The 24,948-nt window shown below is 30.6% G+C and overlaps 2 protein-coding genes and 1 long non-coding RNA gene across 6 annotated transcripts; all 3 read right to left on the bottom strand.

Moving 5' to 3' along the window:
- Positions 1 to 286: 286 nt before the first annotated feature.
- LOC108461710 (uncharacterized) lies at positions 287 to 3,127 on the bottom strand. Its single transcript, XM_017761629.2, has 4 exons — positions 2,843 to 3,127; positions 2,117 to 2,288; positions 1,229 to 1,345; positions 287 to 703 (listed from the first exon to the last, which is right to left on the bottom strand). Exons 1-4 carry the CDS (start codon positions 2,950 to 2,952, stop codon positions 527 to 529), a joined length of 576 nt encoding a protein of 191 aa, XP_017617118.1. The 5' UTR covers positions 2,953 to 3,127; the 3' UTR covers positions 287 to 526.
- Positions 3,128 to 12,009: 8,882 nt separating this feature from the next.
- LOC128286401 (uncharacterized) lies at positions 12,010 to 14,170 on the bottom strand. Its single transcript, XR_008276942.1, has 2 exons — positions 14,022 to 14,170; positions 12,010 to 12,175 (listed from the first exon to the last, which is right to left on the bottom strand). It is a non-coding gene; the product is annotated as an uncharacterized LOC128286401 (long non-coding RNA).
- A 5,206-nt stretch (positions 14,171 to 19,376) lies between these two features.
- LOC108462960 (guanosine nucleotide diphosphate dissociation inhibitor At5g09550) lies at positions 19,377 to 24,918 on the bottom strand. 4 transcript variants are annotated; one of them, XM_017762878.2, is made up of 14 exons: positions 24,689 to 24,918; positions 24,244 to 24,423; positions 23,652 to 23,714; positions 23,431 to 23,514; positions 23,080 to 23,187; positions 22,797 to 22,969; positions 22,316 to 22,427; positions 22,046 to 22,126; positions 21,880 to 21,942; positions 21,382 to 21,483; positions 21,150 to 21,274; positions 20,658 to 20,868; positions 19,830 to 19,910; positions 19,377 to 19,694 (listed from the first exon to the last, which is right to left on the bottom strand). In XM_017762878.2, exons 2-14 carry the CDS (start codon positions 24,376 to 24,378, stop codon positions 19,644 to 19,646), a joined length of 1,389 nt encoding a protein of 462 aa, XP_017618367.1. In that variant the 5' UTR covers positions 24,379 to 24,423; positions 24,689 to 24,918; the 3' UTR covers positions 19,377 to 19,643. The 4 variants fall into 4 exon arrangements, with proteins under 4 accessions (XP_017618367.1, XP_017618368.1, XP_017618369.1 ...); XM_017762879.2 differs by having other exon boundaries at positions 19,425 to 19,694; positions 19,830 to 19,904; XM_017762880.2 differs by lacking the exon at positions 24,244 to 24,423 and having other exon boundaries at positions 19,425 to 19,694.
- Between the last annotated feature and the right edge of the window lie 30 nt (positions 24,919 to 24,948).

The following is a 24,948-nucleotide window of genomic DNA, read 5'->3' as shown; positions in this document are numbered from 1 at the left end:
AGAATTTTATAAAAAAAAGATTTTATTTGAATTTTATACGCGTTTAAATGAGTGAATTATATTTAAGAAAACTACATCTAAAAGTATAGCTCCTTTCCTTAATAGGACATAATATCCTCGTTAGTTCCACAATAGTAGCATTGTTGCTGCAAGTCCAGCAGACATAACAAAAGAGAAATTAAAAAGATAAAAAGTAATAGCCAACCGAGCATCCGTTAAAATTACGTCATGCATGATTAACATTTAAGTACTGAGTTTCATCTTGGACACCCCCAATAAATAAAAATAAAAACAATCAGCTTTCATTCATTCTCTGTAAGAATGGTTGAAAAATAGCTAACCTGCATCACTAGGAGAATCATATGATAGGATTCTGTAGAAGTCCACATTCAAAGATGGTATACATATAAGACCATTTTAAATTTATAATATAGAATGTGGTTTCAAAAAGTTTCCACCACATAATTTGTAAAACAATCTTGGTTTCTTTTGATACCGATGACCAAGGGCCAACATAAAATAATACTCATTTCAGGTCTTTCTTCTCAGATGAACTTGAATTTTGGGAGTATTTCTTGAGCCATCTCTGCTTGTTCTTCTCGGATGCATTTTGATTTTCAGTGAACTCTGTTAACCCTTGTCTCAATGCTCCAAGGTTAACCCCATCACCCACATATATGCTTGTTACTCCCATCTTCGAGACCTGCCATCGTCATTACAAATTCTGTTACACTCTGGCGGATCTTGGCATGGGCCTAAGTAAAATTTTAAAAAAATTATGAATGGGGGGGTGCTTTGCCCCAATGACCCTCTGCCCCTACTGTTAAGTGAAACAAAACATAATACCAAAGCAACCCTTACCAATAACCATAACAAAGAAAAACTAAAAAGATCCTTAAAACCACAATGCATAAACATGTAAGATCCTAATATCCGACTCCATGAAATACTTAGTATGTTACTCAGATTCAGATGTGAATATCCTAAACAGGTATTAGTCCAACACAGATATGCTCAACTTTCCCAAGTTTTTCATATGCTTGGAGAGATCTAGGAGGGTCAAATTCCCACCATATTCATATCCATATATGTACTGGATGCAAGTGCTAGACACGGGTGTTTCAAGAAAAATGAAGAGAGTATCATAAAATACCAGCAAGTGAGCAGAGCAAAAAAAGAAAAGAAAAAAGAACAGGAAAATCGAGAAGATAGGAAAACTCGTTCTTACAGCTTGTATGTTCCTATCCTCATCATCAAAAAAGAGCATTGAGTTGAAGGGAATCCCAGTCCTTGAGTGAATTCTCTGGAAATGATCGGTCTTGTGTGTCCAGCTGGAAAATATTTCCTGAATGGTCCAAAAGAAGAATAATTTAATGCAATTGCAACGGAAAAAAAGAGCGATCACTGTTCAATTACTATGATATTCATATCCTTGCTAGCAGAAATTTATTGACGAACAAAACCCCAAATCATGTCATTAATAGTCAACAAAAGCCCAACTTGCATATGTATAAGCACTTAGACTATTATATTACAAAGAAAATAGATACATAAGAAAAGTCTCCATGAATAATTCAGTATATGAGGTCTAATGGCTACAACTACAAGTAAGAATATGCCAAAACACATAATGTTTATATCCTTATTTAAAAGTACACAAGAAGAGTTTCAGAGTAGGTGGCTACCTTACTCGGAAAAGGGAGTGAATGCAGGGACAAGTATATGTCTGATATAAGTACATTCAATTCTTTAAAGTTTTCTCATGTACTTGGAGAATCATATCTCAATACCTATGTCTGAATATGCATAAGATATTCGTTTCAAAAAGGGATAATTCAAGAAAAATTGAAGAGTTGGGGCAACATTGGTTTTTAGTAAAGAATTAAAATATGCAAGATCCTTCAAGATAGAAAGAAGAAAGAAAGAAAGAAAAATCTTTTAGCTACATTATTCTACACAGCCTGTAAGTATTGCTGCACAAAACCCAAGTTGTTAGTTATGTTACTTGGAGGGTTGTATCCCAAACCATGTACGGATATGAAAAGTTCCTTCTAGACAGAAATATATAAATATAAATATATATATATACAGGGAAAAATGATTCTAAGTGACTAACCTTAGCAACAAACATAGACTTGATATTCAATTTGTCAAGAAATGTGTTAGCTATATCTGCAGTAGGAGACCTAGAGGCAATAGCTAGATCAATCCCTTTCTCCTTGAGTGCGGTTATTATGCCTTTAACATGGGGGTACATCGATGGCATTTCGCGTTTGGATCGACACTCACTGAAAATCAACCATGTGAACAAACCATCAGCAATTAAAAAATGTCAAGCCAAGCAACCAAAAACAGGTTATTTCATGGATTGGAAAGAAACAGAGAAAGGGGGACAAGATACAAAGGCCAATACCATAGGCAATCATATTTGTCATACAAACAAGATAAATTTGGTCAGGATTTTATCACTCGACTCTACCTCTGATGGGTGTACAAAACCAAAGCAGTTCAGAGTACTGGAACATGCAAAACAGTAGAAACTAAAGAGAAACTAAAGAGTTAATGCAAATACTCCACCCTATGGCCTATGGCATATATATCAATAATCAGGAGATAAAACCACACCACGACAGGAGATATTACTGGGTCCGGCCCCTCAACAATTTCAATGGTCTGAGCATTGGTAAGTGATGTAAATCACCAAATTCAGATATGCAAATAGAAGTAAGATTACAGATAAGAACAAAGATATCTATTTGTGGGTATTTCTACCAAAATTGCTCAAATACTAAAAAGAAAAAAAAGGAAAAAAAAACCCAGAAAAGTAGGAAAGAAATGAAACCAGTAAAAAGGCCAGAGAGTGTAATCGAGATCGAAAACGACCAAACGAGGAAGAACTTGGAACATCCCAATCATCCGCATGGCTTCCTCCTTTACTTTCTCGTCTCCCATTTTTGTTTTCGATTCTCTTCTCTATTTCTGGGTTTGTTGAAAATTATGGGAAACAAGAGAAGAAGAGAAATTGGACTTGGGATCAACAAGAATTTGGTTTAATAATAAAAGAACATATTCTTCCAAAAAGAAAATCAGAACATATGGATCAAATTCGACCATTTTTTTTACTTGTATTGTTATTGTAATGAGTAGAGGTGGCTAAATTGGTAGGCTGAACCGGCCCACTACGGTCCTATATTACACTCGATCCAACTACCTCTTTGTACGGTTTAGAGATATTTACAAAAAAAAAAATTCAGATCAAGCCCAAAATTAACCCGGTTCGGTTTACTTAAATGGCTATTGCAAATTTTATTTTAGTAATAAAGTTTAATATTAGTAATAATTTTACATATTAAAAATATTTTATTGAAAAATATTTTTAAATTATGTTTAATTTTATTTATCTCTTTCAGTTTTAATGTGCGGTTATCCACCTTCATGTGTATAATGTATATAAAACTTCAAGTTCAGCTTAATCAACCTTGGTTATTATTAAGTTTATATAAAAATTAATTATTATAAAATATTATATTAAATTATTTATCGCTCCATTCATAACTAGAGCTATCATGTGCTAGATTTTGGTCCAGTTTCAATAAAATTTTTAAGTCCAAACATATTTTTTGGGTTAATCTAGTTGGACCCGAAAGCCTATTTCACAGTTTAGATATTAATATAGTATTAAAAAATATTTTTACATTAAGATTAAGATTAATATATTTTTATCATTAATTTTTTAAAATATTATTTAAATTGAACTCGAGTTAAATTAAACTGATTTGAGACATGAAAATCTTTGTCCAAGCCCAACTTAAATCGAGTCAAATCTACCGAGTCTAATGGGTTACTCGATCCATGAATAACTATAATAATACACAATTAGACCCTATTAAGAATATTTTTATATATTTAAAATGAAAAAATAATTTTACATAATTATATGGGTAATTATTTTGTCCACTTCCAGTGGAGTAAAAAAAATTCTACAAGCAAGTTTAAGATGATGTCAAGTGTAATACCCCTTACCCGGTCCGGTCGTCGGACTCAAGCTTCAGGATGCTACAACAATTAACAAAACCAATCACAAACATTTCTGACTTTAACATTCAATAAATCAACAAAACAATTCATAATACATGTTTAACATGATTTACAAACAATTTCAATTCTTCATCGAGCTTATGAAAGCTCCTAGTTGACCCGAGTGCAAATAAGGACTAATTTGTGAAGTTCTAAATAACTAGGGAAAAATCACAAAATATGGTTACATAGCCGTGTGCCTAGGCCGTGCTATAAACTACAACCGTGTAAGCTGGAGTCACACGATCATGTGACCAGATAGTGTAACTCACTGAAGCCATGTGGACTTAAATGCAAAAATTTACAAATAATCACATGATTGTGTAGCTGGGCCATGTGAGAGATTGAGACTGTGTGAAAAATACATTGACCAAATCTATAGTACCACACAAGCCTGTGGTTAGCCTGTGTAACAAACTGAAACTGTGTTTAACCAAAAGCTCCTAAAACATAAAGAGCACACGGTCGTGTCCTATGCCTATGTGTGACACACGGCCGTGTGTTAGCCCATGTATGCAATTAGGTACCTTATTATGCAAGTTACAAAACCAAGTTTCACATATGCCATAAGTATGCACTTAACTATTCTTTAGACCTATTCAAAATGCACCAAAAACATACCAAAACATATCATTTTCCTAATTCTAACCAATATGCCTCAAGGCACCATCAGAATCAATACCAAAGTTCATCTCATTTCATACCAACAAAGTGAATGGCCAACATATACCATAAACACAATCAAACTACCAACTTTCATTCACCTATTATTGACGAAAAAATATCAAATACACAACCTATGAGATTGATATCCAAAACCATCCACATGTCATACCTAAAACATCCAATTTCATCATCAAGCTTTTATACCATAATCTCTAACATAGTCTTACCTATTCAAACATTACATAACGTAACAAATCATGCCAAACATTCATATAATCTATCACTTTTCCCATGCTTAACAACCACATTCAAAATTACCATTTCAAACCATGATCAAACGTGTCAAAAGATCATCAAGCACACATTCTTTATACAACACCATTCACACTTTACTATTACAAAATACTTATATACAATTTAACCCCTATTACATGCCGCATAATCAAATTGAACGTTTAAAATTCTACCAAAATGGAGGCTGGATAATGTGATCTTCGAGATAATTCAATCGTCGAGTTTTGCAAAACGATAACTACAGGAAATAAAAAAACGAATCAAAGTAAGCTTCTAATAAGCTTAGTAAGTTCATAGGTTTGAAACATTATAACTTACCTTATTTCCACAATTACAAAATAACACAATTAACTAAATAATTTTCCCTGTTACCATAATTCATATAATCAGGTGAGTTTATCATGTATATAATGCATAAAACATTTCATTCAATATAATTCAACCACAATCTAAGTTATGACATCAAACCATTGAACATATGCACTTTTACATTATATAACTATACTTTATCACTTTATAATACTTTTACCATTCATCTATATTCAATAACAATATTAGTTTAGCCCGATAAACCATAATAAACAGATACGGATACACAGGTAACCACCCAAAACACACTTGATTGCGCGAACGAGTCATACCATCCATAGACACATCTGGGCACTAAGTGCCAAGCCCGTAGGCTACACATCCTCTCCAAGAAACACAGCTGGTCATTGTAAAAATAACTCGATAATCCACAACAAATGTTGGATTCCGGTACGATCAGTGAATAAACAGTACATCATCATCTTATCTCATGTTAAACCTGTACAACACGTGAAATAACCCTATTTGTGTAACGACCCGAATTTTACCGTTACCAAAAAAGTGTATTTTCGGGTCTTCGTTTCTGAAAAACGGATTCGTAAATACTTATTAAAAATATTTACGAAGTAAAATGAGTGGTTAATTAGAGTTTAATTAAGTGAATTTAATTTAATTAATAGTAATTAAGAAAAAGGACTAAATTGAATAAGGGGTAAAAGTTGAATTATAGATTAAAAGAAAATAAAAAAGACTAAAAAGGAAATTATACAAAAAGTATAAATTGAGGCGGTTTACCGTGAAGAAAATCTAAGATTTTTTTTATGTTTAGTATATTATTATATAATTATATTATTATATAATAAAGATATTTTATGTTTTAATTATATTATATTATATTATATTATATTATATTATATAAACTAAAGAAACAAAAGAAAGGAAATAGAAACAGAATGAAACGAAACAGAGAGCAGGGGAGAAAAAGAAAGAAAGAAAGGGAGAAAAGAGAAAATTTAAGGTTTGAAGCTTTAAGCTTTAATAGGTAAGTCAATCAAGCTCTTTTTACTTAATTTTGATGTTTTAGAAGTTTTAGAACAAAGTTTTGATGAAATTAAGTTGATATTTTGAAAGTTATTAGATTTCTAGATATTGTCCATGTTAAATAAAATGATGAATTAAGGGCTAGATTGATAGAAATTCAAGTTAGAAATGATATAAGGATTGAATTGTAAAGTGATTCATAAGTTTTATGCTTTAAGGACTAAATTGAAAGAATTTCGAAATTATGGTTTTATGATGAAAAATAGATAATTATGTCTAAGTTTGGTTAAAAATTGAGTAGAAATAAAGTATGAATTAAGATAGAAAAGTAAGTGAATTTAGTTAGGATTAAATTGAAATTAAAGTAAATCAACATTTTGTACTAAGACTATTTTGGACAGCAGCAGTAGTCTAGGTTTGAAGAATCACCAAAAATTGTATAAATTGAATTAGAGGATGAATAAAATATGGAATTAAATATTATTGAGTCTAGTTTCTTATAGAAGAAACGATATAAGCAATTGGATTGTAAATTATGAGATATAATGAATTTTTTGAGATAAGGTCAGAATGAATTCGGGTTCCCCTGTTTTGACTTTGGAAAATCGCCAAAAATTGAAGAAAAATAATTAGAGGCTTAATGTTATATGTTTAGAATCCCTAATGAGTCTATTTTCAGGAGAAATCAACGGGAATATTATCCGAGTTCTTTACTATGAGATAATTAATTTTTAGTGAAGAAAGGACGAAACTGTCAGACAGCAGAATAGGGGTGAATTTGAAGAATAAACTATACTTAATGGCTAAACCAAAAATTCTGAAAATTTTATTGTAAGAAGATTTGTGAGTCTAGTTTCAGGAAAAATTAGCGGATCTTAATTTAGAATTCTGTAACTCAAGATATGAATTAGTAATGTATTAATGATTATGAATTGTATTAATTTCGTAGTCAATGTGGTACCGGAAATCTCGGCTAAGAAAGGATAAGACAAAGTCAACGGGAGTTAGCTCGAAAATTACGGTTTGTATTTCTATAATCCGAACTTAGTCATTATTTATTATATTTATATACATATGGAAAATGTTAGTGATTGAATTATGATGTTTTACAATTGAAATAGATTGATTTTAGTATGCGATGAATTTATTGAATTTATATTGATTGAAATTATTTTGATTGAAATTATATTGATTGAATTATATAATATATATGACTTATGTAGAAATTTGAATATTGAATGAATGTTATATTGAAAAATATATTGATTGGAAATATGAGGAAATTGATATGAATATATGAGATTGTGATATTTGAATGTTTGGTATTGAAAAGTGAATTGAATTGTATTGAATTATGAATTAATGTGCATAATTGAAATATATTTGTTGAATTGAATGAAATTGTATGAATTGTGAAAATGGGTAAATATGTGTAATTATCGGAATGAGATATTGATGAAAGAATTATTAAATTGAGAAAGTGAATGAAATACTCTATTAACTAGTCGGGCTGAGTCGGATATAGTTGGCATGCCATAGGATATGGAAGTGTACGGGATTTGCCGGCTTTATCGATCAGGCACTTTATGTGTCGTATTTTAGGCACCTCGTGTGTCGTATCAGGCACCTCCTGTGTCGTATCAGGCACCTCCTGTATCGTTTTAGATGTGTCGTATACTGATCAGGTACTATGTACCGTTTTAGGCACAATGTGCCGTACTGGTGTGTTTGGGTTGGAATCCGTGTATCCGTCAAAGTCCGGATTTGTTAATAGGGGTAAATAAGTGAAAAATAAATCGAATAAATTTGATTGATCAAGCTATTGAAATGAAACGAGAAATTGAATTGAGAATTGAAAATTTAGATATGAAATTGAAAATATGAACCAAAGGTTCATGAAATGATTGGAGTTCGAATTGATGATATATGATGCCACTTGATGAATTGAAATGTGATTTGAGATATATGAATCGTATGTATATACTGAAAGCTACCAGGGATAGTAAGTTGATATGATATAAATGAAATTGACAGTTATTGAAATGAATTAAAATGGAATATGATTGATAAGTGTATAGTTGAATATAGTTTAATGATATTGAATTGTGAGTAAATTAAGGAAAGCTATACCGAGTAGTAAGTGAAAGAATGGAGTAAATAATAATGGATTTAGTTAAGAATTGAACAATTATGTTATTGTGTTTATTATATGATTTGTATAAAATTTATATGGCAAGTAGTTGAAATTTATCTATGAATAAATAATTGCATAATTGTAATTGTTATTATGATATTAAGTATTTGTTATATTATTAAATGTTCGGATTATAGAAATGCCACTGAGTATACCATACTCAGCGTACGATTTGTTTCCGTGCGCAGGTTAAGTAAAGATAGTACGTTGAATCAGCATCCCAAGACGATCCCAAATTCATTAAGGTAAAGTATGTTGAGTATTGATAATGGCATGTACCCAGGATGTTTAATGAGAGTCATTTAGGTTGTAAAAGTATTGATGAAATGAGTAAATTATGGTTGGCAACGGTATGTAGTATGAATTTTGAAATTTACTAAAAATTCGTAGTGATTCTAAATTAGTCCCGAATTGAATTTACTGTTCATATTGGACCGCGAGGGCCCATTAAAGGGACGACATCTTAAAACTAGGATGTGTGTGAATATTTATAATTAATGACCGAAATTGGATTGTACTGACTGGTAATGTCTCGTAACCCTGTTTCGGTGACGGTATAGGGTTAGGGGACGTTACAATTTGCATGCCATCCTATGTTCATTCGGGCTCAATATATCTAACAATATAACATTTTTCAATCCAATCCTTTTTTCACCTTTGTACCAATTTACAACTTTTAAGTATACAATCCAAAATACACAATTCAAGCATAAACATTACATAAATACATATAACTATATCGTATCAACTTACCAGGTGATAACAACAATAGAAGAAATCTCAAGGACTAATATGCTATTTTCCCTTTTCCTCAATTATCTTCTGGTTGATTCGTTTCTTGATCTATATGGTTATTCATTTTAAATTATTAGCTCTAAATAACTTATAACATCTTATTTGATGCATATGACATCCTATTATCATTTTCACAATTCCTCTAAAGTTTTGCAATTTATTCAATTTAGTCTGTAAAACCGAAACACGTATATTTTTCACATTTAAGCCCCAAACTTTTAATCCAGATTCAAAAGCATCCTTATACAACTCTCAAACATCTATGTTTATAAATATTTCATGTAAATTTCAACATATTCTCATTTTAGTCCTTAAACTCAAAACTAACAAAAACCACTTTACCAAATAGTCCTATTTTACAATAACGCTCCAAACTCAACCATTTAGCATCAAAAACCTCAAAAATCAACAATGGTAACTTTTCAAAACTTTGATTGTTTTACGATTTAGTACCCAAGTTAGTTAGATTAAACTACAATGATTTCAAAAGCATAAAATTTACGAAAAACGAGTTTGAAAATCATTTACATGCAAGGACTTAAGCTTGGCTGAACTTCATTGGCTACAAAAATGGTGTTTTTGGTGGGAGAGAAGAAAAGTGAAAAAGATGAGGTTTGGTTTTATGTTTTAAGTCTTTATTAATTTTATTTTAACTTTAATTAAACTAAAATACATTATAAAAAATGACCATTAACCATCCACTATAAACAATTATGACATAATTGCTATTTAAAACTATTCAATTATGCTTTTATACTCATTTAGCACATATAAATTAACAGCGATTAGCTTTTGTAATTTTTATGTTTTAGTCCTTACACCACAATAACTAACAGGTCAATAAAGTTATCAAACTAAAAATTATTATAACACTATAAATGATTCGTAAATATTAATAAATAATATTTATTGACTCGATCATCAAAAATGGGGTTCTAAAACAACCGTTTTCGGTACCACTAAAAATGAGTTGTTGCATCATGTGTCTTTCTTAATTATTTAATTATACTATAAAAACAAATGGCATCAACCTAGACTCGCTTGTAAATTTTTTTTACTCCACTCACCAAGGTAATTATCCTAATTATATAAAATAAATAACAATGCAGGACACTTTATTAGCAAGATGTGAAAAAGTTTTGTATAAAATAATATATTTATTTTTATTTAATATTTTTAAGTACATCAAATACAATTAAATTATATATATGATAGTACAAAACAAATATTATTTATTAAGTTTTGATTTGTGTAAATATATTATTTTTAATTATAAATAAAAATTAATATAATGTTGTTAATTGATAATAGATTATGGTGGGTAAAAATAAAATTTTATAATAAATATATTTATGAAAAATTGATATAAATAACAAATGAGACCTTAGTTATAAATATTGACAACTATGGACTTGGGCTCAAATTCCATTATGGGTATATTTTTCTATGTAAAAGCTATAAAATAAGAAACACCCTCACAATAATACAATTTACTTTATAAAGCAAAGATATATTCGCCATTGCCCAATTGAGTTGGTGCCTTGTTGACTTATGATATCAACTCAATCAAATGTTTAATATATAATTAGATTAAATTATGACACACTCAAGCAAAGTTTTTAGAACTGAGCCAGTGGTCAAATTGGACGGGCCATTGGTTTGTTGGTCCAACCAGTTCGACTAGTCTGTCCAAATAAATCGTTAAAAAATCATTAAAAAAAATCTTATTCAACCATTTTTTTGCCTACTTCAACCAACTTGTACTGATTCTAGGGCAGTAGCGAACCCGGAGGGTTGACAGGGGCCCGATCCCCCCTAAAATGGATATTTTCTATTTAAGCCTCTTAAAATTTTAAATTTGTAATAGTAAAATTGCACTTTGGGCCCCAAAAAATGATAAAAATTTGATTTAATTCTTTAAAAATTATAAAAGATTTAGGTTATTAAAATGGTAAAATTGCATTTTTACTATCGTGAAAATATACAATTTAATTTCGTCCCCTAAAAAATTTTCTGGTTTTGCCCCTGTTGTAATGACCGAAAATTCATGGGCATCGGAAAAGTACGTTATCGGGCCTCCGTCTTAGTGAAATGAGTTCGAAAATAAATTAATAGAAATATTTATGAGTCTAGTAGTGTGTTTAATTAGGTTTTAATTAAGTGAAATGTAGCACCCCAAACCCGGCCCAAAAGTTATGGCCGGATCCGGCATGCCACATCAAAAACGTTAAAAAAAAAATTTTCATTCTAAGTCCAGAAAATCGTACTTGATGTTCAAAAGATTAATTCATTAAAGGTTAAAGTGAATGGAAGCTGTGCACCAGGTAGGAAACCGGAAAAGAGGAGGTGAGTCTATCAGACTACTTAAGTACCAAGCTCCCTTCGGATCCAATCCTAGACATACACACCGCCATTGCCACACCTTAACGTCATGTATATTTCTAGGAAACCGATTTGATTAAGTCATTTTTAGGAAAAGTGATTAATTTTATAAAATACTTTCATTGCGGAAGCTTTACTTGTTGTCGTGTTATTTTGAAATCAATTGTTATTATTATTTTTTTTGAAAACGCGCCCTAAAGCTATCCAATTTCAACAGTTAAAATAAGTAATACATATCTTAGTAATACATATTAAAACCATCAAAAATAATTAAGCGGCCTTATTACATTTAAAAGCCCAAAAACTTCAAACGTAAATAAAAGGATGTCCAGTTCACCAGAAGAAAATCAAACTTTCAGAACGGGTGGCCACTCCGAATTCCCTCACAGCTCCAAGCCCACTATGGTTGGGGATTTCCTGCGTGGATGAAAATAAAAGGGTGAGTTTGGGAAACTCAGGTGTGTAAGGAAAACCCATTCAAAGCCCAAGTCAGCTCAAGCCTATTGGGCCTAAGCCCATTCCAAGAATAAAGTGGTCTTGGGCGAGCCCTTTTCAGATTATAATAAAGCGGGCCTTAGCCCTTATTCAGATAATGATATGGCCCATAGGCCCATTTGGAAATACATGCAACATCAATAACATATGCAAGCCCATTTGGGAGACTACTCAACCCACCAACCACTACACTCCACCCGTACCAGCCATACACTCCATGTGGGAATAGCTCAACCCACCCAAATTTAACACTCCACAATTCTGACCTTGCTTCAGCTCGATTAACAAAGAATTGAGGCAAAGCCTCCAAGATGTGGACAAGCCACTTCCAAGACTTCCTCGTCAATATCCCAATCCCATGCATCAGATAAAACAACATGGCATGCAAGAAATAACAACAAATCAAACATGCATTTAGGTCAATTTAACCTAGGGGTATTTCGGTAATTTATCTACTAGGGGTAAACGTAAATTTTCCACTTTTAAAGGTATTTCAGTAATTTATCTATTTTAGGGTTTTTCATGCATATTCCTACTTTTCACGTACTAACAGAATCACGTACCGAGGTTTCTTACCGAATTGGGCCGATTTGGCCCATCATTCCAATTTTGACCCATTAAGCCCAAAAATATCGAGAGCACAGAAATCATGCACTTTGCAGTCCAAATTTTGCAGCTTACCAAAAACATTAATCGATTTACCTCACGAGCATTCGCACACTCGCAACTTTACAAAATATCGGTTTTCGGCATTTCGGCTTTTCGACTTTTGCCGATCCAGACTAAGAAAGAGCGTGTTAGTTACACACTGCTTATGCACGATATGCCGACGAGATCCACACACGAACCGCCTACAATTGGATTACTAACACGTTAATCTAACTATTCAAATACAAACTACGTATTAACCCCTTACAATATTCGGCCAACCACACCTACAGATCATAGTAAGCTTATAAGAAATCAATAAGCAACTCATTAACAAATTTTTGTCAATGTTTACCACATAATCATAATTTCACTGCAAGCTGTCTTCCTGAGCAACAGTCACTAAATTATTTATAACTGGAGCTACGAAACTCCAAATCAAGTTCCGTTAATTTTCCCTGAAAATAGACTCATATATCTTCTATCCATAAAATTTTCAGAATTTTTGGTTTAGCCAATCAATACCAGATTTTTCTCAAAGTTTCCCATGTTTCACTGTTTGACTAATCTGACCACTCTTCATTACGAATCAAATTTCTCATTGTACAGAATTCAAAATATGTTCTTGTTTATTTCATTAGAAACTAGACTCAATAAGCTTTAATTACATAATTTATTCAGCTTCTAATTCATCTCCCACAATTTATGGTGATTTTCCAAAGTCACGTTACTGCTGTTGTCCCAAGCAGATTTATTACCAAATCACTCTTTCACACATACCTTGCATGCATGTTATTTAAACATGTATATCACCAATCAATCATCATATATCTATGATTTTACTTAAGTATAATCTCCATTTCATCATTTTAAAGCACAACATGTTAGCTGATTTTTTCCCCTTAGCATCTAAGGCACATGCATGCTCATTTGTTTGGCTCAACTTCACCTATCTTCCATTTTTCATCAAAAGAACATGAAACAACAACCATTTCCTTCATTTTAATTCATGACTAAATGCTCACAACACAACTAAAAACTAAAATATGCTTCAAGAGTTAAGGTAGAATCAATAAGAACTCACGAACCTCAAAATAGAAGCAAGGTACCAAGAACTTACCTTCAATTTTCCTCCTCCTAATGACCGAATACTCAAGAGCTTTCTCCTCTCCTTTCTCTTCTCTAACTTTCAGCTATGATGAACAACGATGGACAAAACTTTGTTCTTTTCACCCCTTTTTCTTTTAATAAAACTTCATATTTCATCCATTTAATTCTTTAATACAAAAGACATGAAATTCTTATCATGAAACATTTACCTAACCCATTATCATGAAACATTTACCTAACCCATTATCATGGAACATTTACCTAACCTATTATCATGGAACATTTACCTAACCTATTATCAATTTGTATCAATTTGTACCATAAATTATGGATATCAAGTGCACATTTTGTCTACAACAACATGATGGCTGGCCACTTCATGTAAAATGGGAGGTTTATCATGCAAATCCTCCTATTTTGCACTCCTATTTATTTGGTCACTTCAATTTAGCCTATAGCATTTTCAAACATTTTCACATAGGTCCTATTTCATAATTTCACTCACAAATGACAAAATTAAAGCATGAAATTTTGCCAACATTCACAGAATTCCCGAAAATTGGGGCGTTACATGAAATTAGTTCAATTTAGAGTAATTAGTAAAAAAGACTAAATTTAATTAAGGGTAAAAGTTGAATTATAGAGTAATAGAAAATAAAAAGGCCTAAAATGGAAATTAAGCAATTTATATGAAATGAGGCGGCATATATGCATTAAAATTTAAGATTTTATTTAAGTTATATATAAATATTATATAATTATTAACCATCATTATGGTTTTATATTATTATTATTATTATTATTATTATTATTAAATAAAGTAAATAGTAGACAATTGTATGGTTATAATTAAATATATGTGTAAAATGTAAGAAAATACACTTGTAATATATTTGTATATTTTCTTAAATAATAAGTAAAAGATATTTATTGATTATTATTATTTAATTGATATTATATTAGTGAATAAATTAATAAGTTGACAAATGTAGGATAATGAGATGATACATGTGTAATAATATGTATAATACAATTGTAATACAAGTATTATTTATTAAGTAGATATTTATTATTTATTATTAATAAGTAAAAGATATTTATTAGATAAACAATTAAAACAAGATTTTTGGTATGAAAAACAAATTAGATAATAACATTTGTAATAATATAAATATGTACACTTGTTATATAATTATTAATTTACTTAATATTAAAGTAAAAGATATTTTAATATATGATATTAGTATTATATTATGTTAATAAAACAAAAAGCATAAAAGAAATAAAAAAACAAAGAAACAAAAAAAAGAAACAGAGAGCATTTCGAAGGTAGCAGGAAAAGAAAGAAAGAAAAGAAAAAGGAAAAACTAAGGGTTTAGGGTTTAAAGCTTTGATAGGTGAGTCAATCAAGCCCTTTTCTTTTAATTTTTATGTTTTAGAAGTCTTAAAACAAGATTTTGATAGAATTAAGTTGATAGTTTGGAAGTTCATAAGTTTTTAAGTATAGTTTATGTTGAACAAAAAGAAGAATTAGGGATTTAATTGAATGAATTTTAAGTTAGAATTGATTAAAGGATTAAATTGTAAACTAGGCTATAAGTTTTATGTTGTATGGATTAAATTGAAGAAATTTCGAAATTAGGAAAATATGCTGAAAAATTAATAGTTAAATGTAAGTATGGAGGAAATTTGAATAGAAATAAAGTATGAATTGAATTAGAAAAGTAAATAAAATTATTTAGGATTAAATTGGGAATAAGGTAGGAATTGATTAGAAATTCAATTATTTATTTTAATTAGTGTTGTAATTAATAGTATAATTATTTTAATTTTGATAGCTAAAAAGAACCAGAGATATCGGCTCAAAAGGAAAGGAGAAGATTACCGAGGAGTAAATCAAGAATTTCGGGTTTGTATTACTATAATTCAAGTTATTTATTTTAAGTATTAATTTTAAATTTATTTATTTTATAGTAAGTAAATATTGAGGTAAGTAATTTTATTGAATTGAATTTAGAAAATTGAATTGAATGAGAAATACGTGTTAGTATTACTATAATTCAATTTAATTATTATTAATTGTTGAATTTTAAGTTAATATGCATGGTAAGTATTAGTATTAAATTGTATGAAATTAAATTGAATTATGATTATATGTGAATAATTGGAATGCATATTGAATTGAGAAAGTGTATTGAACTATGAATATGAATTGAAAATTTGATTGAAAAGTGGAAAATGATTAAAATGAAAATGTGAGAAATTGTAACTGAATTGAGACTTATATGTGATCCGGAAACCCTATTAACTAGCCGGGCTGAGTCGGATATAATTGGCATGCCATAGGATTGGAAGTGTTCAGGGATACTTCGACCTTGAGTCGATGAGACACTGGGTGTCACTATTTTACTTCGGATAGATTCCATGAGGTACTGGGTACCACTTTACTTCAGCTAGGCCGATGAGACACTGGGTGCCAACTTTACTTCGAACTATCCGATGAGGCACTGGGTGCCAAATTGGTGTGTTTGGTTGGATCCGTATATCCGTCAAAGTCCGAATCTGTTAATAGGAGTAATTAAAAGAATAGTTAAGTTGAATAAAATGAATGGGTTGAGCCATTAAAAGAAATGTAAAAATGGAACATGAATTGAAAATGTGATTTGAATGTGAGTATGAGAATAGAAAGCATGAACTAATGGTTCATGAATTAGATAATGGTTCAACATGAATGTTTATGATTTCAATTGACAAATAGCTAAATTAAATTGTATGAATTTATTGAGAATGACAAATTTATGTTTGAATTGGTTTAGTAAATATTTAAGTTATCTATATTAATTTATATGATTATTATGTTTATAATTTGAATTATGGTAATACCACTGAGTATGAAATACTCAGCGTACGGTTGCTTTCGTGCGCAGGTTAATAGGTATTCATAGTCTCGGTTCAACATCCAGACGATCCCGACTCTAGCGCAAACTCGGTGATGTATTCTTCTTTTAGTAAAAGTGGCATATTGTACATAGGTTTTATTTCAAATGCTTTAAAATGCTATATGATTTTTGTTGTAAAGAATGATATTTGATATTTTGGTGTTTAAACAATGAAATGGTATGAAAATTTATATGATATATTTGGTATAATTAATACTAACATGATCTTTTGATACTTGGTTTAATGAAATGGAAATAGAATTATCATAACATATTTGGTATAGTTGGGAACAAGTTGAAATAGAATGAATGAAGTTTATTCAATTAAACAATATATGCGAATGTTTACTTGGTAAATTACTGAGTTGATGTTAAACTATGTTTAGGTATATTTAAATATGAAATTGTATGGATTGTGATATTGATTTTGAATTGGTTGCGATTTGAATTTGCAGGGAATGTTAAATATTTATAAAGGGTTATATTGAATTTTTTTTTAAAAAGAGTCAATTAGCAAAAGTTTTATATGAACTTATGATTATATTATAATATGTTTGATAATTATTTGAATATTAATCGTAAATTATCCGATTATCCGGTAATATCTCGTAACCCTGTTCCGGCGACGGTTTAGGATTAGGGGGTGTTACACCTGTTCTCAAGTCGATTGGTCTGATGTCTCTTACTAGATCGATACTCCCATCCATTCCAAATCTAACCGACTGATTTGGTCAGGTTCAAACAACCATACACCCACGATGTGGGTGAAAAACATAATTTTGTAACAAATATATTTATAAATTAAAAGAAAACAAATAAGGCTTTTGGTTAATGATAAAGTTTAACTATTAAAAACTATAGAGATTTGGGTTTCAATCTTATTATTTTGTATATTTTTCTATATAAAATATATAAATTGACATCAACACCCTCAAAATAATACAATTTACTTTGTAAAATAAGAGTATTTTGTAGTTATCCAATGAAATTAGTTCTCGGTTAACTCATAACATCAACTCAATCAAGTAAACATAATTAAATTTTGTCACACCCAAAATGTGGGCAAAAATATATATCTTATGTTCAATTAATTTAAATTTCATTAAAATCAAAATCGTTATAGTTGCGAAAATAATTTATTTACTTCCTAAAAATCTGATTACACAATATGATTTAAATAAAAATAATGTATATTAATATAGCATAATTATTTCATAAAGAAAGATGATATGCATACATGCGAAAGGCATAGTTTGATTATAAATAGTTATACTTAAAAATAGTCAAAAATAATATTTTGACTCTTTCGAAAATTTAATAATTTAATTTTTTTATTTCAATTGAATAAATAAATGAGACATGTGAAATTCTTTTATTTTTAATATATTAAATATGAGCTTAAAAAATCACATAAAAGCTGAAAGACATAGTTTTAAAGAATTAATTTTAATGTTAATGTGTTACATGTAATTTTACGTGTTTAACTTTTAATTAATTTTTAAAAGTAATTTGTAATTAATTTTAAATAATATAATTTTAATTACTTTTACATAATAATATACAAAATTAAAACTATATAAGAAAGTAAACAATAATGTTAATTTAAAAAAGGTAAAATAACTTATAAGAATTATAATAATAGCTCATGATAAATATGAAAGACATTTAACCTAAATTAACGAACACATTTAATAATGGTGATTAAAAATAATGGTTAAAATTTGACTTTCTTTTCCAAACAAATCTACAAAACATTTTTACATGCACCAAACAAATAACAAATAGATAAAAAAAATAGTTTTAAGAGTGTTTACTTCACAAAATATGAACTTATAGAAATTTTTTAAAATAATATCATAATGCTTCATCATCTATTAAAATAATCGATTGTTTACTTCAAACAATATGAATTTATAGAAAAATTTAAAAATTTAATATCATAATATATATATTTCTTTATCATCTATTAAAATAATCTTTAATAATTCTTGGTGCTATTATTGTTCGAATATGATCCAAATTACTCTTCAAATACCATTACTTTATTTGTCCATTCTTTTAATATAATTATAACTCGTTAATCCTAAAAATTCATTTTTAAGGATATTTTTTAGTTGTTGATTGAATATGTTTAACTATTGTATGTTAATTACAAAGCTAAATTTAAATTTAAATTAATATATAACTCTAATGTTAATTATATAATAATTAAGATAATTAGAATTCTATTAAAATAATATCTCTATTTTAGTTAACAAAACTAACCAATAATTGTAAATTAAATTATAATTATAATTATTACAATTTTTTTATATTTTAAGTTTAGACTTCTAATCAAGTAATAAATTTATTTTAAGACTAGCACAATATTTTAATTAATAATTCTAAATTAAATTATAATTATTTTTAAAATTAATGTAATAATATGGTAAAAATAGAATATATTATCGTGACTCGTGCTCTTATACATAATATTGGTCGAAAACATGTTTCACCAACCCACTGATGAATTTGGGATAAATCACTTAAAAGCAGTAACAATAATAATAATAATAAAAGAAGATTACATGCAAATATACTTTGGGTTTTTCATCTAAAAGATTTGGTGAAACACAAATGAGACAAACTGAAGGCTTTTTTTTTTTTTTGTTAATGGCTTTGCTTGATAGATCAAAAATGTTTGAAGAATTGCTTCATTCTTCAGCAGCACTAGCAGCACTCAGGTCCACCGATAAATCAAGAACCTGAAGAAGACAACAATAGTAATTGATGGTATGTGTGAATCAACCATTGCAGAACAGATTAAAGAGGAGATTATATATATATATAGTAAGACGAAAGATTGAAATTGAAGAACATTTGGAGGATGGAACTGGTACCTTTCCAGTAATCTTGGTGTACATCTCCATCACATCGATGACGGTGGTCTCGAAGTGTGTTGTCGAATCGTAGCTCTGTAGCTTGAATCAACAACATTAGATGAAGGGTACAAGCCAATATACAATGAACACCAATTCGCAAAAGAAACAATATCCATGTCTTGAGCTAATTGTCTATTTGCAAGTTGTTGGGACTAATAATGAGGAAACATGGAAACTACCAAGACTTTGCCAAAACATCAAAGTCTCGCCAAAAGGACAATCTTAACACCTTGTCAGAAGGGAGCTATTTGCTGAACTGCTATTGCCAAATCCAACAAGTCTAACGGCCTATTAAACAAAGATCTAATAAGATGACTTTGCTAGCTAATCCTCTTTCATACAGCAAGGCTTTTCATGCACGGGCATATTGGTCCTCGCAAATCACATTGTGACCTACGCGACAACCTCTAACAGGACAATACATCTCTAGTCACGTCCAAGAGCACCTATAAAGAACCTTCCATGACTCTGCCAACAACTCCCTTACAGAAAGATACCTATATGGAGAGAGCCCCACAATGAAGGGAATTAATAGTCCTATCTCCCACCAACTCAACACTTCTAAACACTCGTCCCAATACACATCAACCTCCCAGAGGCTCTCCGAACCACCATGTGAACCTCCTTCCTCCGTAACCCACCTTGTATCAACACAAGTTTGCCTTAAGATTCTTTCAATATTACACGGACAAGAAGGTAACTAAGGAAAACATTGCCTTGGGTACTTTACGTTCAATATTTACTCCAAAGAATAAGCAAAAGTAATAGAGATTAAAGTTTTCTTACAGCAGATATGAAGCAGTTGTCAGCTTGATGGTCGTTAGTGGGCACATATCTGTCATAAGTGTCATAAAATATCTCATCTACGGATCCCAGTAGGTCAACCCCAGGCTTCAACTCTTGCTCAGGGTTGTCAGTCTCGGCTTCAGCTGAAACAAAAGCGATGTATTTTCCCTTGGGAGCTACATTATGAGCATAGGAGCAACAAAAGACGTACCTGCAGTACCCAAATAAACATCAGAAAGTTACCAAAGATAATGGAGTTATAACACTTGTTTGCTTGCTGAACATATTCTCGATATAAATTTAAATGAACATACAATGTAAGGCTTTTACAACGAAGAAAAGACTCACTTGGTGAAGCTAAAACTGTAACAAATTATGTATAGGGTGAAAACTATAAATACAAACATATCAGATTTGCAGCGTTATTTATGTTTTAGCCACTCATTCTAGAAGGTAAAAGTTTGAAACTAGTTGAGAGGGTTAGCAGCATACATGTCTGATTTACGACCGAGTTGCTTCTGAGGCAGAATAACCTGAGCTGAGTGAGAATCGTTGGTATCAGGAATAGGGTGGCTCATTACACATACAGCACGAGCAACTTTCCCAACCTTCTTAACCTGTTGCATTGAAAAAACCATGAAAGGAAAAGTATAGTTCTCGAGGAGTCATTTCTGTTCCTAAAGGAAAAAAGAGTGAGTGACATGGTTTTGTGATCGGAGGTTACCTTATCAGACAAATAAGATGGATCGCAAACAACTTTGTTGCACTTAGCAGTTTCGCCTTCAGAAGTTACTCCAATGACTTTCCCATCACCATCAAATTCTACCTGCAATTCCAAAAAACAGAGCTTTTATAAGAAATTCAAAAGAGAAATGTAAAGACATCTGCAAATCAGCTCTGATTATAACTACCAATTTGTTAAGTTGAAATACCCACACCGATGTTTGAATGTGTGTCAAACATGGGTGTCAAACACGGATACTTGAAAAAAAATAAAAATAAAGAGTCCGAACAATATGGCCACAAATTATAAGATATTCACCATATAAGTTAACTCATATGGGTGCACCATTGATGCCTAATACTACTTGACACTATATGACCTTCTGACCACTAAAGGACTCAAAGGAAAGCTTAAACATGATAGTCACTAATTGCTTACTATTACTTTATAAAGAAACAAAACTAAATTCTGGGTTTTCAAATGTTCTGAGAAATTTACCTTACATTCTGGCTTGTTGAGCATGTAAGTACCACCATAAACAGCACTTAAACGTGCAAATGCCTGCCAATAGAGGCCCCATTAACAAAGTCCAACAACAATTGTTTCTGTTAAACTATAATGTAATATATTATATATATGTATGTATGTACAGATAAAGACATACCTGAGGCAATTCTCCAAGTCCATATAGTGGATAGATATAAGGAGATCCTCCTTGAAATCGTGCCAAAGACTCTGCATAGAGCTTTACAAAACAAATGCATAATCTCTCTGAAGATTGTGATTAAAAAATGTAGAAGTTTTCACTGAAGGATATGATTAAATGGTTTATTTAATGCTAAGCAAAAACTTATTTGGTATGGAACATGGAGCTTAAGAATCAACCATTACTTGTGTGAAAAAAGATGAAATATGAAATGAAACAAACATTTACCTTCATTCTCTTAACAAAGTTCAAAGCTGGCTGAGCCAAGTAACTATCTTCATTGTGGAGTGCCAAGGCATGACCAATAAAGTCAATTGTATCATCTTCAAGTCCATACTTTCTACATTGGAAAATTAGCAAAACAGGACCAGTAAACTGAGAGCCATAGTAGCTAATGGGATAGGACAATTAGTGTAAGCAATATTAATGATCAAGAGAAGAGTTGATCCCTCAAATATATCATCTTCCTTGAAAAAGCCAGGCGAAAGAAACCAAAACTCATGATAAAAAATCAAACATTTTCCCTTTTGGTGTGAGAAAAATTGTTAAAAACAGCAACATTTAAATCAGAATTTATGAAGAAAGTTTAACCTACAAGGTCTAAACACTGATTTATAGCCATTGCATTGCATATACTGTTCTTAATTTCATAGTAAACGTTAGTGGGAGAGCAAAGCTTTTTAGAGGGAAATAGGGATGAGATACACACGAGATAAGTTCTTTCGCTGTTACTTTGTTGAGATCAAGTTTTTCATGAGATTTTGGATCGTTTTCGTCGTAGTCTTGGACATAAATGAAGAACTTCCTGGCACGGCGCTTCTCAAACAGCCCCATCAATGGTGATTTAAGTGCCTCAACATCAGTTGCTGGAACTTTATAGATCTGCAAATCATAATAATTGCTTCAAGTCATTAAAGCCGATAGAAAGACATTTACGCTAACTTTTAGACACAAACACTACTACCAAAAAGAAAAAGGAAAATGCTACTTACTTTTTTCTTTTTGTACACATAACTCCCATCCACGGCCTTGAAGTTAAGATACTTGGTAACACCTGTGTGGATGAGAATACGAACCAGACTGCCATTGGCCATCATGAACTGTGAAACAAAATTAAGCATAAATTCATCATAAAACATGGCTAATTAGCATAAAGATGGCATACACTATCTCCTTGCTAAGTTGCTGATTAGCACAAAGATGGCATACTCATTGGTAAATGGTGTGTCACTGCACATTTTGAACAAAGTCCCCCAACACAACATATTTATATGCATACAGTAGAGCAATTAAGCAATGATGAAAACTACAAAATTAGTAACAAAGAGGTTGAATTTGCATGCCTTGGGAATCATATCAACATTATATTCCCTGCTTGTGCCAAGCTGTTCTGGAGGTTTGTCATTTCCCTTGAAATGTTTCCAAAGCTATACAGAACAAATACAATTTTCACAAAATGTCAGATGAATCCAATATAGTTAGGGTTCTTTTACATAAAGGTTAAAAACAAAATTATAAATCCCATCATTTAATTAAAAAAAGAAAAGAAAAGAAAAGAAATGACCTGCATAAGATTAAGAGAAGTAGACTCTCCACCGTAATAATCATTTCTGTCCATATGCAAAACCTGTTTTGAAATGCAGATAATTTAGATAGCAGCTCAATCTAATGCAAAATTAATAATAATAATAATAATAATAGTAATAATAATAATAATAATAATAATAATTTATTATTTAACCACCGTAAATCGCTATCTCCCCAACGATTTTCGAATTAATATACAAGTACGCTAGTGATCTAATTCAGTAAAACTCTAGCACTCCCATTAGTATACTATAAAATTATTGAGTAAAACAAACAATTCACAGACTTCAATTTTTTCTTTTAATCTAGAATTATAACTCAAATATCTAAGATCCAGAAAAAATTTTACATTCCCATATTTGGTTTTGTTAGATAGCATCAACTATTAAAAAAGTTTTTGAAGTATCCTTAGTGCTAAACACTTTCGATCAATCGATTTCTTTTTAAATTGAATTAAAATTTTATTTTTAACTTTGTTGAGAGTTCGAACTAAAGCCAGATTCGTAGAACAAGAATATCTTATCGAATCAGCCATGTATGGTATCTATATAAGGCTTGGATTCAAATACCATCAATGACAAATTCCTTGGTGAGAATGGTAGGAATGAAGTTCTCCTACTGTGTAAATCTGTCCTCCAGCTTGAGCTCTCGACAATGATGGAAAACAAAATCCAAACTCGATCCGGAGACAATAAACAAACCATTTTTCCAAGATTTCTTTGGAAGGAATGGATCTCCCCACTTTTCTACTGAACAAATAGGAAAAGACTAACCCTATCAAATTACATCGTATAAAGGTAGATCGGATCCATCCGTGTTCAAGGTAACATTGATTTTAACATATCAAATCTAACCCATTTCTTTTTATCAACTTAAGCCAACACCTAGAAATCGTATATGAAAACAAAAAACACCCAGAAGAGTGCCGATGATGCTTAAAAGAAAAGAATCCTAGATTGCAAAACGATTTGAAACGTGAAAACAATGAAAGTAAACAAATTAAGAAAGAGGTACTTTGAGTCCATCAACGGAGAGAAGACCACTGAGAATGCATTCCTTAAGGCCGGTACCTAGGACTATCACATCGTATGTTTCATCCATGGCTGAATATCCTCAGCTTTTTTTTTCTAAGATTTCTTAATTTATTTGTTTGCGTTTCTTTTTTCTGTAAGAGAAGGATTTTGAAGCGAAATGGAAATGAGAGAAAATCGGGTTTTTATTTTATTATTATTATTTTTTCTGTTATGTGTTTGGAACAGTTCTATAGCGGGAAA

Source organism: Gossypium arboreum, chromosome 13 (genome assembly GCF_025698485.1).
Source record: "Gossypium arboreum isolate Shixiya-1 chromosome 13, ASM2569848v2, whole genome shotgun sequence".
In the NCBI taxonomy this organism is placed as follows: domain Eukaryota; kingdom Viridiplantae; phylum Streptophyta; class Magnoliopsida; order Malvales; family Malvaceae; genus Gossypium; species Gossypium arboreum.
The sequence above is the reverse complement of the archived record's forward strand: the minus strand, read 5'-3'. Positions and strand labels throughout refer to the sequence as shown.

Excerpts from the sequence above, each read along its gene's own strand:
- LOC108462960 (XM_017762878.2), bottom strand. The coding sequence starts at position 24,378 with ATGGTTTGTTTATTGTCTCCGGATCGAGTTTGGATTTTGTTTTCCATC. Across the intron at positions 23,188-23,430 it reads ATGTTGATATGATTCCCAAG|TTCATGATGGCCAATGGCAG; the intron begins GCATGCAAATTC and ends TTTGTTTCACAG. Across the intron at positions 22,127-22,315 it reads ACTTTGTTAAGAGAATGAAG|CTCTATGCAGAGTCTTTGGC; the intron begins GTAAATGTTTGT and ends TGTTTTGTAAAG.
- LOC108461710 (XM_017761629.2), bottom strand. The coding sequence starts at position 2,952 with ATGGGAGACGAGAAAGTAAAGGAGGAAGCCATGCGGATGATTGGGATG. Across the intron at positions 2,289-2,842 it reads ACTCTCTGGCCTTTTTACTG|TGAGTGTCGATCCAAACGCG; the intron begins GTTTCATTTCTT and ends GTTGATTTTCAG. Across the intron at positions 704-1,228 it reads AGGATAGGAACATACAAGCT|GTCTCGAAGATGGGAGTAAC; the intron begins GTAAGAACGAGT and ends TGACGATGGCAG.